The sequence below is a fragment of the Lycorma delicatula genome, chromosome 8, assembly GCF_047948215.1.
Source record: "Lycorma delicatula isolate Av1 chromosome 8, ASM4794821v1, whole genome shotgun sequence".
NCBI lineage: Eukaryota > Metazoa > Arthropoda > Insecta > Hemiptera > Fulgoridae > Lycorma > Lycorma delicatula.
In genome coordinates, this window is record NC_134462.1 from 111,806,660 (window position 1) to 111,827,548 (window position 20,889).

The 20,889-nt window shown below is 27.6% G+C and overlaps 1 protein-coding gene across 1 annotated transcript in view; it reads right to left on the reverse strand.

The window, feature by feature from the left end:
- Positions 1 to 5,272: 5,272 nt before the first annotated feature.
- Pgm1 (phosphoglucose mutase 1) overlaps positions 5,273 to 20,889 on the reverse strand; it is a 43,160-nt gene continuing 27,543 nt past the window's right edge. The window contains exons 7-9 of the mRNA XM_075373264.1: positions 20,425 to 20,565; positions 13,134 to 13,320; positions 5,273 to 11,888 (exon numbers count right to left, since the gene is read on the reverse strand). Coding sequence (XP_075229379.1) covers positions 11,664 to 11,888; positions 13,134 to 13,320; positions 20,425 to 20,565 — 553 coding nt within the window. The 3' untranslated portion in view covers positions 5,273 to 11,663. The remainder of the gene's footprint in view (positions 11,889 to 13,133; positions 13,321 to 20,424; positions 20,566 to 20,889) is intronic.

The window sequence follows — 20,889 nt, forward strand, 5'->3', positions numbered from 1 at the left end:
TATAAATAAGAAAATCATCAATGTAACAAAGCTACATTGATAGGCTTCTTACTACCTACAATATCCTGTCACAGTGCACTATCCTTCCTAGTGCATTACTAGCAGTGCCAACACTACTACTTCAGACATCCAGGTAGAAGAACTATGCATCTTTGTGTTTGCTTTCTAAACTTTGATGAGTAATATATCTTATTATTTTAAAACCTTTTTATCTTTACTTAATAAGATAAATTAGATAATACAGTTGCAATCAAAAAACATTTATTTAAAATCCAAAGCTAGATGGCCATTTTGGTTGTTAATCACCATATGAAGGAGCTGAGATAATTTTTAAAAAATTGAAAACATTGACAACTTTTATTATTATTCATTTTTTAATTTATTTTCTTATATATACATTTTTCCTTGTCCCTACTGATTATGATTGTTTAATAGTCAAATGTCCATCTAGTTTTTAATACCTGTTTTTTACATTTCTTTGTTCTATTCAGAAAAATGAATAAAGTTGTCTATATATAAAGTTGAAAAAATATTTAAAACTTTACAATTTTCAACAGTTTTATCTCATGTCGTGATTTACCATTTATTGTAGTAACAGTGTTAGTAATAATGAAGATTTTTCTTTTGATTATCATATTTAAATAGTATTAATTTTTTTTTATTAAAATATTTTAAACACCATTATCTGTTGTTTTTATTTTATTATTTAATATAACTATATTATTAATTAACTACTATTTTATATTAATTTATTTTAATGTTATGTATTGTTTCAATATGTAAATTATGTACGAGTTGTATTATTATTGTATAAATAAATGATGTTATTGTTGAGTAAGCTTTGTTGTTTATTTATACTATTAGTTTTCTGTATTATTTATGACAGAAAACTTATTAATAAAGTATATTATTTGTTTATTTTTCTTTGGAAGCAGGTTGAAGTTTTGGGATGTAGCTTAAAAAGTGTTGTAGTTAATGTTGCTGTAAGATTCTTTTCTAGCCTCATTAGTAAAATCAGTCACTGCCATACAATGTTTATATATAAATTATGTTAACACTTTTATCATACAAGGGGTGGCTGAGTTGTAATGCACAGCTTCTCATAACTAGCAAATGAAATGAATAAAAGTAAATTTTATTTGCTACAAAAATGTTAATCTGTTTTTCCATGTTGTCACCATTTACAGGTATTCATTTCTCCCAATGTTAATTCTGTTTTCTAATTTCACTAATGAAGAATGCTGGTGGTCTCTCCTTGATCCATGATCTCACTTTATCCTTCAGAGTATCATCTTTGATTTAAAGAATACCTTCTCCAATTTCAAAAAGATGTAAAAATCATAGCAATCTAAATCTGATGAGTTTGAAGGGTGTGGAATAGGTTCAAATTTCAACTTCACAAGAACTTCAGCAATTGCATACATTGTGTATGGCTGAGCATTGTTGTGTTGCAGAATTATTGGCTCTCAGAATTGTTAAAAATTATACACACATCTCTTAAGTTGTTTTAATGTCTAAGTACTGTACAGAAATTACAGTCGACCTGTTTCTGGGTAATTGGTCACGTACACATATTTAGAACAAGTCGAGAGAATTCCTTTCATATTATAATTTTGTTTTTGTTATTACATATTATAGGCTTAAAAAGAACCCAAAAAAAAATTGTTGATAAATCATCAAGAGAACTTTGGGATCACAACCTTTTGAATGTAGGACATCAAAAGTTTTTTTGAAGAAAATCCAAACTGCTTATGTGCAATGGTGTCAACACTCTTGTAACAGAACCAATATTTAGACCCTAAAAAAGCAATAATTTATTTATAATGTCTACCTAACCATAAATGACACACAACTTTAATTTTCATTACATAAAGCCAATTCTGAAAACAAACACTTGATTGGGACCACATCCTGCCATCAAAAAAACATTCAATATCATTGTGTTCATTATATGTTACCATTTTTATGAAAGCGACTGAGAAAACATTTTACAATTAATTTATTTTACACATGAGAGTCAGTAAACATTATGAAATAATTCTCATGTGTTCTTATAATAATTTATTCTCAGATTATGTTGTAAAATAAAAAAAAATTCCACTGCTTCAGTGAAAAACTTTAAATTTTTCTGCGACAACTTTTTTTAACTAAATGAAAGCACTATATCAAAACAATAATTCAGTGTAATGAACAGCATAACAATAATTTTTCTTAATATCCCTCTGCTGAGATGTACGTTTTCTGATTTTGGATTATGTTCTAGCATTTCAAAAATTGCCAAAATTTGATGCAAAGATTGTCGACATTCTGGTAAACTGCAAAGTATAATATTGTTAATTACACAGGTTATGGTCCAAGAGATTGTTGATGTAATCTCAGTGAAATTCTCACAAACATACAATATTAATAGACAATCAGTTGCGAGTAGCCTATGAGAATTAAAATAACCAAAGTTAAAACAGTTTCTTTGAAGAAAAAAAAATATCATTTCTAAAACAAACATTTCATTTTTAAACTGAGATAATCATTTCCAGCGAAACTTTAACAAAAAGAATCACATGCAAATACGATATAAACTTTGTCAAATAATAAGCATAGTTAAAGAGTAAACATGAAAAGTTTTTGAATAACTTTACATCTGTAAGTCTACAGATGTAGACTTACCCATCTGTTCAAAAAACAGATGTAGAAACAGTATGTAATTTCTATAATTTTTCAAAAATGAGCTGTAACTTTTTACTGAAATAAGCGATTCAAAGGCACCACACGGAGCCATTTTTGGCTTCTTGTGATTTCTAATTCCTGAAGCTGAAAATTTTGTTTAAAGGGCTGTAATTTGAGAACGAAGAAGATAAATAAAAAATGTGATGGGACAATCAACGCCTTTACAAAAAAAAATCATAAATGTTTAAAACAGTGGGGAAAACATAAAGCTGTAAGTCACACTTATCATACTTCAAAACCGAGAACCGCGATGTTTCTGTATTGGCAAAAATAACTGTACTTTTCAGATTGCTCAAAAAATTCCAACTTTCATATTGTCATTTAATAACCTAAAAATGATAATGGCTGTCAGAAAATTAGCTTTCTTGATTTACAAAATACTATACTCACAGGAAATTTCTTATCAAATAATAGGTTTTTTACATTAAGAAATGTTAATGTAATGAGCTACTAAAACTTAGCTCAAGATACATTTTACTTCCAAAAGTCTCAGATTATACGGTTAGTTCTAAGTGAATATTATTCACTGTTACGATAACAAATTAATAATGAATCACTATTCACTATTATTCTAATACCACGTAAAAAGTATATTCTATTATTCATGAGGACTGGAATGATAAAAAACAAATTCAGTTCTAACAATTATTATAAACTTTTATGAAAAAAATAAAAAGATTTTTTTCTTTTTAAGAATGAGCAATTTGTTTATTTAGACAAGCATCTTATAACTAACAAATAGTATACCAGGTTTTCCAACAGCTAACAGATGATTATGATAGCTCTGTTGTTCATTGTGTGCTGCATCTACCTTTGTTGGACATCACTAAAATTTGTTCATACCATTAATATTATGGTAGTGTATGTTCTGCGGAAAGCCACACTTTCCTTTCACAAATTCAATGATTTTTTGGCCACATAATTGCCCAACAGAGAAATAACAATTCATTCATCATGCATAAAATTTGTGGTAACTAGCAAGTTGTTCTTGTTCAGTTGTAAACTAGACACAGTTCATGAAAAATCTCAAGAATGGCAATTCTAATCTATTTTCAGGAATTAATTTCTGCCAATATCAACCACCAATAGTGAATTTTAAGAGGGATTTGCTTTTAAAATAGTATAAGAGTTATTTGGCATGGGATAAGTGTCATAAGTTTATTGTCTGGTATTTGAAAATAAAGAGAATTCTTCCACAAACTGATCTAAAAAAACATGCAATTTGACAGAATTGGGTTACTTTGTGGTTAGGTGAAAAATAAGGTACCAACTATATCAAAGTTCAGATATAAGATTCAGTGTCTGATTTATGAGACTAAACTAAATTATGCAATTTGGTTTTGATTTCAATGGAAATATCCATTTTCACCATCCTTGAATCAATTTTGAGTAGTTTCAGCGTGACATATGTATCTCGCATACCTCAAAAACGATTAGCTGTAGGATGTTGAAATTTTGGATTTAGGACTGTTGTAACATCTAGTTGTGCACCTCCCCTTTTGATTGCACTCGACTGGGCCAAAAACGTGTGTACAGTCAGATCTCTAAATAAATTTGGATTTTGGACTCTTTAATTGCAGTAACAAGCCCTCATTGAGAGCTTTTCAACAATATATCATAAGTGGTACTTATTTTCATTGGTTCCAGAGTTATAGCCAAATAAAACTTTAATTAATGAAATATTTGGATCTTACAAGGGGAAGGCACATCGGTTCGAATCAGACTTCATTTCAAACTGTTTTTTTTATAATTTAAATTTATTGATTTGTTAATAATTATTAAACCCAAATTGTAAAAAAATGTTTACAGTAAATAATTCAATAATAGCAATAAAAAAATATATAAATAAGAAAAAAATCAGACATTATTAGTAAAATAAAATTTTATGTACTTTTAAAAATGTGTAAATGTAATTTACTAGGCATACAAGGTGTCGACATCCGATTTGGTGAAATATTAATTGAAAATTATAATTTAGAATCGTATTATTTTATTTAAGCATTTGTTTCAGTCTACTTGACAATAATAAATATTGCTATAAAATTTAGTAAACTTCTGTTTTGTTTTTGTGTTCATTTTGTTGATGGTTACATTATAATAATTTTAAAAAATATAGTATTTGATAGATATACGACTTACATTTATTTAAAGAGTAATAAATGGACTTTTACTCTAATCTAATATTGCAGGTAAGATTTTTGAATTAATAATTAAATAAATATTTGATGTTAATAATAATGCTTTTGCAATTGTGTAACTGTCCACTTTATTAAAAAATTGGAGGATCATATCTCACTTTCAAGGAAGTGCAAGGCTTACAAGGAAGTCATGCTGTGTCTACATCAGATTTTTATTTATCCAATCGTATTCCATTATAATAATGGGTCAATAAAAAGTTTGTCCGATTAATTAAATCTTCTTTATGGAGCCAAATATATGATTCCATTTAATATAGTAGTTGATTAATGAATTCCTTTGTTGGAAATAGTGCATTACATACAATGCTTCAGTTCAATAAGGATAAGAGTTAAAAAAGAAATTAATGGTATCAAAGTTTTATGCAACTATTTTATATTTTCTAATTATTAAAAAAAAGAAAGAAAACAACTTTATGTAATATTTCTACAATAAATAATATTAATGCTTTGATTTGGTGATTATATGTGCTACCAAATATTAACCAGTAATGCAATATAGATATAACATATATACAAAATATTATACAATATATATAATTAAGATAATCATAAATTACAATAAAAATTATATGTGATTATTATTTACAGATCCCACACAATTACAATACATATTATATAAATTATTATAAAAATTAATTGGTGAGTTGTGATCTGATCTTAAATTATTTTTATAAATTGCAAATATTTTGTTCAATAACTCCTTAGACCTATTTTTATATTATAAAAGAAGCTTAAATATCTAAAAAGTAAATCAAAAAAGGGAAAATTATAGGTTCACACTAAATTTCCAGAAATCTTTAATAAGGAAATTAGGAAACGAAACGGATTTTTTCAATTGCAATATTGAAACTACTTCGAGTTCAAATTTAACTACTACTTACATTACATAAATTCTTGAAATACTCATGGTACATAATCTAACTATAAATGTAAAAACAAAATTAGTATTCATTGATAAACATCACATTCTTAATAAAAAAATACGATTTTAACAGAAAACATTTTCTAAATGAATTAAATTTTTTCATAATTTTATATGATAAAAAAAAATTATATGCATATATTATGTATAAAGAGGAGCTGTAATTCTATAAATATGAACCACGATTGAAGTTTGTTAAATAAATTATTTTCTAGTTACAATGAAATAAAGAAAATACAAATTTAAAAAAATACATATGATATGCACATTTAATTTTTCCACCAAATTTATTTCAAAATAAAATCTTTGATAAGCAAATTATTAGTTTAATTAGTAATAGTATCACAAATAAATATGTATGGACATACAACTACGGGTTGTACCTGCTGAAAATTATCCTACACTGTTATTAGCAATATTATTATTATTATTATTATTACTACTATTATTATTATCTAATAATAATATAATTTTATTTATAGTCCCATCAACAATTCAAGTCATTTGTGACTGATTATTATTATTATTATTATTATATCTATAACATTGGGAACGTTTCTCTCTTTAAATTAAAATAGAATAATCAGATTTTATAAGATATAATACATTATCTGTAAATAAATTTTATATTAAATTTTTTTCCATTTTAAATCTACAATTAGAAAGAATTATGATATAATTTTATAAACAATAATAATAATTAAAAAAATGATTTATTAAGTTAAATGATCATATTAGTATTCATATGAATTTATTTATAGTTAGTTTTTCATAAGAACAAATTTATATATGAACTATCTTAACTATTTTTTTATATGAAAATTATCCCAAATTTTACAAATGAATTAGGCTGGGGGCCAAATTAGAGATGAGATACATTGCAACACAAACAAATAACATTACAAATGTTGTTCATTAATGTAGATAAGATAGATAACATTAAATTTTTGTTACAAAGTAAACAAAAAATGTCATAAATGAATAGTAGATTTTTTATAGTTAATTAGTGTCTGCTCAGATTTTTCTTTAAAAACAAAATTATTTAACAGATATTAATGCAAATCTAATGCAGTCTTCTATATGTTTGTATAATGCAGCTGCATGCAGTGCAGTGACTGAATGAATGTTAATTGCATTGCAACAGATTTAACTCAAAGTCAAAAATAAGTACATCTACCAAACGTGTATTACTGCAAAATTAGTGATGTAAAAACATGTATTTGTTCCAAATAAAACTCATTATCCTATACTGCATGTTACCACATGCTTTTCAACTGATGTTGACAACAGCTTTAAATTAATTGAGGTACCACACTTTTGTACTGTGTATGTACAATGAGAGTTTAAATACATTGTAATAAGGCATATTAACCAACTCTTCAAAATTAAACGTTAAATGATTTTGTTATCTCAAAATGACAAAACCAAAGCAATGATTATTAAGGTAAGATCATAATATTAAGAAAAACTTAATTTTATTACATGATATTTCATAATCTTACAAATGATTTTCAGGAAAAATAAGCAGTTTTAGAAATCTGGAAAAACTTCAGATTTATTTTCCTGAATTGGAATTTTAAATCTACTAACAATTTTAATTTTTAGTACATTTTTAATCTACTAATGTTTCAAATTTTAAATGTACTAAGAAAATCAGAAAAGGTTGGATATTATTGAATGTCAATGCATGCTGATTGTTATATTATTATAGAAAACAGATGTAACACATTATCATAATTTTACAGCGATGATGAATAAATAAAATTTAGGTACGTAATAATACATGATAAAAAATAAGAACATCATGTAAATAACAATATTATTAATTAATAATAATAATAATAATAAAACTGTTCCCCTGGTTTTCATACAAACTAATCTATTTATGGTTAAAATAAACTAACCTATCCTAACAATTTAAACTGTACATAATTCCAGACCACATCTCCATCTAGTGGCATTTTACAAAAACTTGGCAGTCGATGCTGGTCACTTTTAATATCGTCTGTCACCATAAAGCGTTATCATATTGATCGTTACTACAGCAACGATCGATAACCGTTTTTAGGTAACATATAACAAAAATCATCAGGTCCCTTTAGTTTAATTATGATTTTTTGACTTACTAAATATTATTATCTTTATTATTATTATCATTATTATTATTATTATTATTTGCAAAAAAATATTTACAGTTTATCACAAATTATAATTAAAAAGAATTTACTCCTTTAAGTTTTATATAGTTACATAACCCTTGTGCCTCTTAGTTTATCTAACATGTTGGTAAATATGTAATAACATACTTTCATTTATATAAAATTATACGAATTGATTTCATATCAAAGTACATTTTCTTTTCTTTCTTTTATTTTTTTTTAATAAAAATAGTTCAAAATCAATTTCCAACATGGATTTACACAAAATAACTAATAGTTCCCTCAATATGAACAAACATTGAATATCATTTAACTTATAAAAGCAATCAAAATTTAAATAAAACAATAAATATTACAGAATTCTGATTAATCAAAATTGATTCTTAAAAAAAAATAATTATTTGAAAATTAAATAAGTAAAAAGTTAAAGATGTAAACATTAATTTTCTGTCAAATAAGATTAAGTCCAAATGAAATGTTTTTTCTTTTTCTGTTTAGCCTCCAGAACGACCATAAGGTATTACTTCAGAGGATGAATGAAGATATGTATGAATGCAAATGAAGTGTAGTCTTGTACAGTTTCAGGTTGACCATTACTGAGATGGATGGTTAATTGAAACCCACCCAACCACCAAAGAATACCGGTATTCATGATCTAGTATTCAAATCCATATAAAAGTAAATGAATTTTTTAGAATTTGAATCTTAGAACTCTCAACTTTAAAATCAGCTGATTTGCAATGACAAGTTCACCTCTAGACCAACCCGGTAGGTGAAATCTTACTAAACCATGAAATACTAATTAATATATAAGTACTGTTAATGTAATTAATATGCTAGTAACCTTTATTAATAAATTTAAATAAAAAAAATGACAGATGATAAGAAAAGAGAATGGCTTCGTTTATGCCCATATCAAGTTTTCTAAATTGGCCGCTAAATGAAAATTGCAATAATTTAACCTGAAAAAGATGTGTCTTATTTTTGTCTTGCTTTTTTTGTAACAAGGATTCTAATGACAATATAAAGTAATTTACTTTAAATTTTGTGTAGATAACGAACAATATATAAGTACCAAGACACAAGGGTCATTATAATAAATTCTATTAAGTGTAAAACTAATATGACAGGTAATAATACATATTTACAATAATCAACAGTAATCATTCTTACAAATGTATATATAAATATACATGTAGATAAAAATACAATAGTAATTAAATATAACTGAATGTATGAATTAAGGTATTTACAATGAGCTTCACTCATTCATATTAACATAAAAATTATTATTAATATTTTTCTAAATAAGTCTAACATTAAAAAAACAACAATTATATACAAAAAAAAATCATTATTTTACAAGGGGATAACAAAAATTCAGCTGAAAAGAATAAAATTAATGAGTTATTTTTAAAGAAGTGAGTAATCAAAGCAAAATACATATTTTATTTTTTGAATAATTTAATTTTTAACTAATGAAAGTAATGGATGCAATTACAGTAACAAAAAAATAATTTGATCCCCAAGAACAATTTAAATATTTGAAAAAATAATAAATTCAATTTATGCAGTTTTTAAAATGAATTTCATACACTAACACCTATAAAAACATCCTTAATAAACTATTTCTAGTAATTGTTAATTGTTCAAGAATACAATTTGTAACTCTCTTTTATTTCATTCTATTACACATGTAGCAGAAAAGTTAACAGGAAAAGTTGAGATGAAGGTACATATTGCTACCGCTAAAAAAAGTTTAAAAAGAATAATTAGAAAAAAAAGTAAAATTATGATAAAGAATAACTTAAATAAGACATTTGGGAATGGTTAGCTGGTTAAGAGAACTGGAAAAGCAAAAGTATGATCGTCTTGGTTATATAATGGAATACAAAAGAAAAATTTATCCAAAAAAGCGCTGAATTTCTAGAAGGAAGGTATATATGAGAATAATGTAAGATAGATGAGAAATGGAGAAGCATTAATTGAAGGCCTGTCCTAAGAAATTATGGAAGATGAAATCACAATGCTATGACAGATTCGATCAAATAATCATGTATCTATCCAGTAGTACTACAAACTGAAATTTATGAAATAATGTTAATTATAATGTTAAAACAGCATGAGAACAACTGTTATTACTTATGATGGATGCATCAAACTAGATGGTAGTAGGAGTCTGAATTCTACTACCCACATATACAGCTGTACTGCCATCCTCTCAATAAGTTTACATCAAAATAGCATGAGAACAACTTCACTCCTTGTATTGTAAATGCATAAAACTAGGTAGCAGGGATAGAACCACTAACCACATACACAACAGCACTATGTTTTCTGGTTATCCTGTCTTTAAGAAGATATTTTTATTTCATTACAACTAATTTTTTACTTTTAATAAGGAAGGGAAATTCCTTCATGTTGTTAATATAGTATTATTTAAATAATAAAAACAAAAAAAAAATGTTATAACAACTGATTTTACACTTATTTATATAAAAATATGTAAAGATTTTTATCATGTACAAATGGTTGATGAACAATTTGATTTTATAATGTTATATGAATCAAAGAAGATTTGCTAAAATTGATTTTATATAATCAATCATCTAAATGAATAATTTTATTCAAAATAAAATAATAACAAGAACATTTACTCTAATACAAATACAAACATTTAAATATTTATTATGAAATAAATTGAATAGAGAAGTTTAGACATAAAATCATAAATTAAGTTTCATTAGACAGCAAGACAAGACTAGTTAAAAGAATTACAATATTATGGGAAAAAAATAGTTGAAGATGTAAATAAAGAATAGGCAATCATAGTAGAAATCATTTGTAATTCATTATTATACACAAAGAAAATGCAAAAAAAGATGAGAATTAGATTAAGAAAACACAATGCTTATCGTCCAAACAAAAGACAGCAACACCTTATATGTGTGCCACATTTGTTTGTTCAGTCAGCAGAATGCATCAAATACTATAATATGACATTTTTCACATCTTTAGAAATAATCATTTTTTAAAGAGCTATAAAAAACTAGATATTTAAAATAGTCTGTAATAGCTTTTTGTGTTATCTCTCTCATGAGATTATTTATTTTTATGATTACCTGAACATACATTGTAGTTTCCTAGTTGTTTATGAAATTAATCAATAATTTTCATTAAAGCAGCAGGCACGCCAGATTATCAGACTTAATAGATTTAAGCAAAAGACAACTTAATAACTTTAAGCATAACTTTAAAATTACAATCCCACTTCACAGGAGTAGTGTGTGATCCCTTTAATTTTCAATAGAGGAATAAAAAAAATTACAAAAACCAGGTGTGCAAACTTAATTCATTATTAAAAACAAAAAATTGTAAATAAAGTAATAGTCAACAATCAACCACTTTCAAAAATAAAGCAAATTTTTCCAGATAACAATAATAATAACAACAATAATAACAATGAAATATTTTCAGCTGGTTACCCTGAAATAATTATATAACTAAGTAAACCACTAATTAATATCACCCTGCTAATTTATTCATTTTTGTTTTTGTTTTTTTATTGCATAAGAATATAATAAAAGTAACAACTATCTCACTCGATAGCATTACATTCACTGGCAACAGTGTCACATTAATTAAAACTTTAAATAAAAGTTATGTAATAACAGTTGGACTATTACGGCCGGTAAACTTAGGTAACTTTGATAATTCCAATGCGATATTGATTAAAGGTTCAAGTACTTTAGCAGCTGGTTGATAAATGACATTGTAATCCTTTTCATAACTTTCTGCATATAGACGTACAGTAGCGCCAGAACTTCCTGTGCCACTCAATCGATAAATTAGACGAGAACCATCTTCAAATACCACACGAATACCCTATAAAAGAAAAAAATTATAAATTAAGGTGATTTAAATTAAAAATTTAATTAAACCGGTTACTTTAGTTCAATACCCTTTTTTAAAAAAAGAAATGAATTTTCTACATGTAAAAAATCCCAAATTTGACTAGGATTCAAACCCAGAACCTTCTGGGTGAGAGAGAGGTCCACTGCCATCACTGTCATGAAGTTGATATTATGATGATGATAATATTTCAACTATAAAATAAATTAATTTAAAAAAAAAATATGATGCATCTTTGAAAAGCAAGTAGTTTTCAAATATGGCCACTATAACACTTCAGATGTATGAATATAGCAACTAATGCACAATAATATGTATGTTTATTTGTTTACTAGATACCATTACAAAAAAAATTGATTGTGATTAGTTCTATATGTATTAAATGTTTTAAGAAAGTTGAAGGATCAACTAAAATATAGCTTATCCATTTTTTGAATGCAAGAAATGTAAAACAAGGGTGATTAATGAAGTTTAAAATGAAACTGCAATAATGGCAGAACAGTAAAAAAAAATGGTAAGACAGTATAACAACGCAAGAGAAAGCATGCAGTAGATAACAGACATAAATGATGATTTAGCGCAGCATATAAACAAAAAAATTGTAAACTCGACAATTTATTATTAATAAACTGTCTAGTTAACAATTTATTGCAAATAATAAATATTTATTATTAAAAATTTATAAATAAATATAAATACTATTACATAAATATTATTAAATACTTATAATAAATATTTATTTACAAGTTTATTGCAAATAATAAATTGTCTAGTTTACAATATTTTTTTTGCGTCTTTTTTTTGTCTAATCTATTTTTTCTGTTTTTCCCACAAATCTTAAGTACTGTATGAAATTGTGCTCATACTGATGCTAAATCTGTTCTCTAATAACACAAAAACAATGACTTGTTAGTGCTTTTGACTCTTTTCACATGATACATACAGAGACAAAGGTGAATAGCTGTAGGTGTCTCGCATTTACATTGAGTTCAATAAAATAGATCATAGAATAAACATATCATCTCTGAATAGCAAAAATATTTCAAATGTAACCACAATGAATTTGAAAGAGATTTGTTGGTCATGTTATACGCATATACCTGCATACACATTTAACAAATTCACTGGCATTAGCAACAACAAATGTAGTATTAAAAACCTTATAACATCTTCTAACCAATAAATACTTGAATAAATAGAAGAAACTTCTTATAATACCTGTTTTGATGTAATGCTACAATCTATCGGATCAGTATATTCAAAGTTATCTCCGTATTTCACTTTATATGTTTTTCCTTTTGAAGTAGAATATTCTTGACCAATAAATCCTGGATTAGTAATTTTGGCCTCCAGTTCAGACATCATTTTATTACAAGGAGCCGCCTCACAATTCTCATAATCATATCTAGAAAATAATTCACATGAAATAAAAGTAAAATTTACCCTGAAATAACAAGGAGCTGTAAATTTCTGCTTAATTCAAGGTTCTAATGAAAATAATTACTATTAAAAATTAAAACTGGTTATTAATTTCTAATATTGCAACAGAATTATAGATATTACTTAACACTCTATTAAAGTATAGCATTTGGAAAATCAATTTACAACTTTGAAAGAATGTAGAAGTTTATTCAAAAGTACTTACAAAATTAGACAAGGTCTGATTTTGTAAAACATATTAAGCTTTGACTTATGTAGTGCTGTAGTACAAATTTTTTCCTCACAAAGGCTAATGCATTTGTTCAATTCAGCTAAAAAAATGGGGAGCACAGATGTAAAGCTGCCATAAACATATTTTGGTTTCAATGCAATATTCATCCAACATGGAAAGGATCCTCCCAGAGAACCTATAATTTATATTTGGCGCCATAATTTTGTTGAGATCAACTGTTCTCTTTGGCACGAGAAACTTTTTTGTTTCTGATGCTATTGTCAGCACATTATGGGATAGCTTTTTATATGTCCTCATAAATCAGTACTTTTCATGAAAGCAGGCATTCCTCAAACAACTGTTTGGTGTGAATTACATAAAAATTTCATCTTGGAACCATACAAATATATAATTGTGCTATAACTTGATGTGGATGAGGTGGCTCATTTATGAACTGTACCAGAATGTTAAATCAGACAAAGGGAAATGGGACTTTCACAGAAACTATAATCTTTTGTGATGAGTTAACATTTCCTGTAAATGTTACACTATGTTCATTGTTTAGAAAGAAATTAGTCTTTTGTGCTCTTAGTCAGGTTAAAGAATTGTAACAAGACCAGTATAACAGACCTGAGTAATGGATACCTGCCGATTAAGGAGAAAGTGGTAGAAAATTATAATGGACGGAATTCAGAAGGGATCATTTTTCTAAGGCTAATAGGGCTAATAGATCTGTTTAATAATTGTTCTTTGTAATATTGTCCACTGGCACAACCTCAACAGATGTTATTCAATGAGAAGAATTACCGGACCAGGATAAGAATTTATGGGAAAATGAAAGAACTCTGACAATCATTCTCATGCTTTAACTTGTGTCTGGTTCTGCAGTTCAAGAACAGAGGAGTATGGAAAAACAAGAAGGTCAGTATTAAGTGAGTTTTTACGAAGTAAGTATTAGCATGTGTTCAACATGATCGTAAGATGGCATTACCTGCCAACATGTAGTACTGCAGGGTACAGGATGTGTTCCACATGATGTCACAAGCATTCCAGTGTGAACAGTACATGAATATAGTAAGTTATTTGGTAAGTTACCGATAGGCAATTAGTGAAAGAGATCAAATACTAAATTCATTCATAAACAGTAGGGCAATTTTATTTGTGAACAGGAAAGGTATCTGCAGTAAAAGAACTTTAGTCTAATCTTATCTTCATAGTAATACAATACCAGTTGTTAAAGTGTAAATATTAGTGGTCATGATGTCGTTTGTCAATGGAACTGAATTCTGGTTTTTATAATGTAAATAAATTCTGACCTTACTTTAAATTCTGTTTTGTATATAATCATTACTTATTGTTATTACTATTATTATTGACATTTATTATTATTATTATTGTTGTGATTACTCTAATTATTATTATTTGTTTATTGTTATAATTATTACTAATATTGATTTGTCTTATTTTACTTATGTTATTAAATCAATAAATTATACTTATAAAACAAATTTCAATTGTGAATCTCTCAATATCCTGAATGAGCCACAAACACATGACAGTATAATAGTCCCTTCATTTTTGCTGAGAATACCAATGTGATCCTAGATATGAATGAACATTTTTTCATTCTATATTAGTTGTAGATGATCCTTTTAAAGAAAATCATCCTTTCCTAAGAAGGACACACTTTCACTTCCAGCTAGATGGTGAACTACTACATTATAATAATTTTGTTTTATTTTAACAGTTGAGATCACCAAATTGACAGGACATTTACGTTGACATAATTTTGTAACATATGATGACCAACTGTTATGTTTTAAGGAAATATCACAATTTTTTATAATTTACATGTGAAGTTTTAATTACAAATAGGAGAGTTCCTGAAGATAGAATTTAATTCCAAAAGTGCTTGAAAGCTTCAAATTCAATTGTTGGTAAGTGGTTTTTTGTATATTAACTTAAATTACATTACTGTAGGATCTACTTTATAACCATTTCCTGGGTCAGTGGGGAGGCCAAACTGGCCAGGTGCCTAGCCATGTTATTCTCCCCAGATTTGACATTCCTTGATATTTTTGGGAGGTTTCATAACTTGTACTGTCCTTACCTTCCATTCTTGCTGAAATCAAAAAGTGAATCGCTATCACCATGCTTGATTAAGTTTGACAAGAAATTGATTTCAGGTGAGATGTGTGCCAAATGGAAATCACATCAAGCCTAAGACTTTTTTTTTAAGAACTTTACATTTTTTGGTATAAAACGACATCTCTCTCAATTCTTTAAATATTCCGAATAACCTTCTACATGCTTTCAAATTTGAGAAATTAATTAAATTAACGTGAAATACTTAAATTGTAAAAGATTATCTGTACGATTTAAGCTTTTTAATTTCATAACTCCCTCTATGAATCATGAGACCTAGCAGATGGTGAGAGGGCTTGAGTGCTCAGTGATACAGAGTAGCAGGACCGAAGGTGCAACCATATCGGAGAGGTATATGTTGAGAGCCAAACTAAGGAATGATTTCTGAAAGAGCGCAGCGGCTCTTTCAGTTGCTGGTAAGGGCGTAGGTCAGGAGCACTTAAACGGTCATATCAACATCACTCAATCTTCTGAGTACTGTGTAGCTGAAAGCAATGGAAAACTACAGCTGCTTTTTTTCCAAGAAAATATAACTCTGCATTTTCATATAACAAAGATTTGTTAGCCTTCGTTAGTAAAATATTCCAGAGGTAAACTAGACCCCCTGTCCGGATTTCCAGGTGGGGACTACTAAGGAAGGGGTCACCAGAAAAATAAAAATAACAGTCACAGCTGGAATGTTAGAAGTCTAAAAAAGGTTGGTAGGTTAGAAAATTTAAAGAGGGAAAGGATAAATGTAGATGTAATAGGAATTAGCGAGGTTCAGTGGAAAGAGGAAACAACTTTTGGTTAAGTGATTTTAGAATAATTAACTCAGCTTCAAATAATGGGCAGGCAGGAGTAAGTTTCATAATGAAGAAGATAGGGAAGAGCGTAGAGTATTTCAAAATTCATAGCAATAGAATCAGTGTAATAAGGATAAAATCAAAACCTAAACCGACAACGAATGTTAACATCTATATGCTTACAAGCACCCATCATGATGATGATGAGGTAGTATGTACACGAAGAAACTGATGAAGCAATTAAACACATAAAAGGGAATGAAAATTAAAAATTGTTGGAGTTGGAAGGCAAGCATTGGAAAATGCAAGGAAAGCAATATTGTGGGTGAATACAGGTTGGGCAAAAGGAATGAAAGAGGGGACTGACTTATAAAGTATAATTTAGTAATTGCCAACACCCAGTTCAAAAATCGTAATAGAAGAATATACACATGGAAATAGCCAGGTGATACTGCAAGGTATCAGATAGATTATATCTTGGTTAAGCAAAGATTTAGAAATCAACTCGTAGACTGCAAAGCTTACCCTGGAGCAGACATTGATAGCGACCATAATTTAGGGATAATGAAATGTAGATTGGGGTTTAAAATCCTGAAGAAAAGGTGCCAGATGAATCAGTGGAATTTAGAGAAACTTGAGGAAGAGGAAGTAAAGATGATTTTTGAGGAGGACATCGCAAGAGATCTGAGTAAAAAAAATAAGCTAGAAAATGTAGAAGAAGAATGGGAGAATTTTAAAAAGGAAATTCTTAAATCAGCAGAAGCGAACTTAAACGGTACAAAGAGAACTGGTAGAAAACCTTGGCTTTCAGAGGATATATTGCAGCTGGTGGATGAACATAGAAAATATAAGAATGCTATTGATGAATAAAGTAATAAGGAACTATCAACAATTAAGAAATACTATAAACAAGAAGTGCAAACTAGTGAAAGAAGAGTGGATTAAAGAAAAGTGTTCAGAGGTGGAAAGAGAAATGATCATTTCACAATTTCTCTTTCCACAAGGTAAAATAGACGGAGCATAGGAAAGTTAAGGAAAATTTTGTGGTACATAAATTAAAATCTAATAATGTGTTAAAAAAAGATGGTGGTAAAAAGATGGAGCATACAGGAAAGTTAACGAAAATTTTTTGGTACATAAATTAATATCTAATAATGTGTTAAACAAAATGGTACACTGATTTATAGTACGAAAGGAAAAGTCGATAGGTGGCTGGAATATAATGAAGAGTTATATGGAGGAAATGAATTAGAAAATGGTGTTATTGAGGAAGAAGAAAACGTCAAAGAGGATTAAAAAGGGGAGAAACAATACTGAGATTTGAATTTAAGAGAGCATTAAAAGATTTGAATGGCAGAAAGGCTCCTGGAATAGACAGAATACCTGCAGAATTACTGTGCAGTGCAGGTGAAGAAGCGATTGATAGATTATACAAACTGGCGTGTAATATTTACAAAAAAGGGGAAGTTCTGATACAAGTGATATCAAAGAAAGCAGGAGCAGATAAATGTGAAGAATACAGAATAATTAACTTAACTAGTCATGCATCAAAAATCTTAACTAGAATTCTGTACAGAATTGAGAGGTGAGTGGAAGAAGTGGAAAACAAACCAACATACTTGCATTTATCTAGAAAAGGCATTTGATAACGTAGACTAAAATAAAATTCTCAACATTTAAAAAAAATTGGGGTTCAAATATAGAGATAGAAGAACAATTGCTAACATTTACAGGAACCAATCAACAGTAATAATTGAAGAACATAAGAAAGAAGCCATAAAAAAAAAAGGAGTCTGTCAAGGATGTTACTTTTACTGTCTACGAATTACTTTTTAATTCTTATGAAATAGTTATTGATGTTAAAGAACAATTTAGATCTGTAGTAACAGTACAAGGTGAAAAGATAAAGATGCTACGATTTACTGATGATATAGTAATTCTAGATGAGAAAAAATGATTTAGAGGAAACAATGAACGGCATGGATGAAGTCCTATGGAACAACTACCACATGAAAATAAACAATAACAAATCAAAAGTAATGATATGTAGTAGAAATAACGAAGATGGATCACTAAATGTAAAAAAATAAAGAGAAAATATTACGGAGGTAGAAGAATTTTGTTATTTGTGAAGTAGAATTACTAAAGATTGACGAGATAGATAAAATGCCAGATAGCAAAGGTGAAACGAGCCTTCAGTCAGAAATATAATTTGTTTACATCAAAAATTATTTTATACGTCAGGAAAAGATTTTTGAAAGTATATGTTTAGAGTGTAGTTTTATATGGAAGTGAAACTTGGACGATCGGAGTACCTGAGAAAAAAAGATTAGAAGCTTTTGAAATGTGGTGCTACAGGAGAATGTTAAAAATCAGATGGGTGGATAAAGTGACAAATGAAGAGGTGTTGCGGCAGATTGATGAAGGAAGAAGCATCTGGAAAAATATAGTTAAAAAAGAGAGACGTATAAGCCACATATTAAGGCTTCCTGGAATAGTCGCTTTAATATTGGAGGGAGAGGTAAAAGGAAAATATTGTGCAAGCAGGCAACATTAGGAATATGTAAACAGAAATTGTTAGGGATGTAGGATGTAGGGGGTATACTGAAATGAAACGACTAGCATTAGATAGGGAATCTTGGAGAGCTGCATCAAACCAGTCAAATGACTGAAGACAAAATAAAATTTCAAGTTATTCCATTTTCTAATAAAGAATCTACCCAAATTTTTAATTTTCTTCATCTTTTCAGTTATCTCTGTGATATTTATTCACTATAAGGGACTGATTCCAAATCTTCTCAATTTACACAATCACAGGGTTACACTTAAAAATTGAATACTAGGTGAGAGATTCTTTAGATTTTATTTGCTGATGCGAGTCAGTCAGGTATATCAAGTTAATTTTAAGTATAAAGTTTATTAGCTACATATAACAAAATACTTACATTTATTAATTTTACTTCAGTCTTTTGAATTGTAACATTTTTAGACTTCTTGAAAAATAATCATTTTGATTTATTTATAAATTTGAAACTACTTTTATATAAAGAGTGAATTCTAAAATACCCTTTTAAAGTTTCTTTCGATAATGTTGCCATATGCTAAGTTTCTTTTACAATAATGCTATCACACATATTCAAATATATCAATTTGAGGTTAATTGATTAAATATTTAGGCTGATTTAACTTTTTTAAATGAAACTGTATTTTTTAACATGACTACTATAGAAAACAAAATTTTATAATTCTAATACCACTGGTTAATAAGCATTTTTATATGGTGTAAATACTGTTATAAAGTAGATATAATTCTAAACTGAATTATATTTTCTACGCTATATAATCTGAGGATAAAACAGACAGCGCTTAAAAGTTTTCAATTTAATTCTAAGAAAAATTCCATTATGTACATAAGCGCAATCTGAAAAGGTTTCAAGATTTTTATTATCAATAAAAACATTTTAAAAATCTCAATCACATTCTGAAAGATTATTTTTTTATGAGCTTTTAATAATTTAATCATTATCTAAATAAAATACAAAGAATCCTTGGACAATACTAAAAGTAATAGGGTTACTACAGAATTAAGCTCCAATAAAGAAGCAGTAACCCTTCTGATTACTACAGATGTAGATGACACCAGTCAAACCAGGGCAGCTAACCAAACTCCCGTGGAACTAATAAAGGAAGAAGTAATAAAAAAGGAAGGAGACAATGAACTCGTGGAGGGATTGCCTCTGATGGAGGATGTTTGTGATCTTGCCCACGACCAAAAACAAACAGATAATTCCCTAATAAAGCAAACATATACACAAAACACATTATTAATAGTAAATTTACACATAGCTCCTTTGTTAATAATACTCTACAATAAGTCAAATAGTTTTATAAAAAATATATATATATATATATTTTCATCTATAAGTACCTAGTAAAAAAGTTTCTTCCGTATTTGGCCCAGTGAGTTTTGACTATATCTTCAACAGACTGATTGAGATGAGCGATAACGGAAAGCCAGGCAAGAACAGCCCATATACCATCTTTTTCTCTTATATGATTAGACCCGGTTCTGAAAACAAGAAAAAATCAATGATTTACATAAATTGATACTGGCACAATGATAGCAACAAACTATTAAAAAAAAAACTATAACTTAAACTTTATAATATAATATTATTATTTATAAAAATATAATATAATATACAATAATTCAATTTATTCCAAGTATCAAAAAAATTGTAATTATGAAAATATCACACCTTCATTGAATGAGGTTAATAATTTAGGTTGATTAATAATAATTTATTTATTAGGTACATAATTTTATTTTTAAAAAAAGGAAAATTATTTTATTTATTTATTTGAGATTTGGCAGATCCATTCAAATATTTCA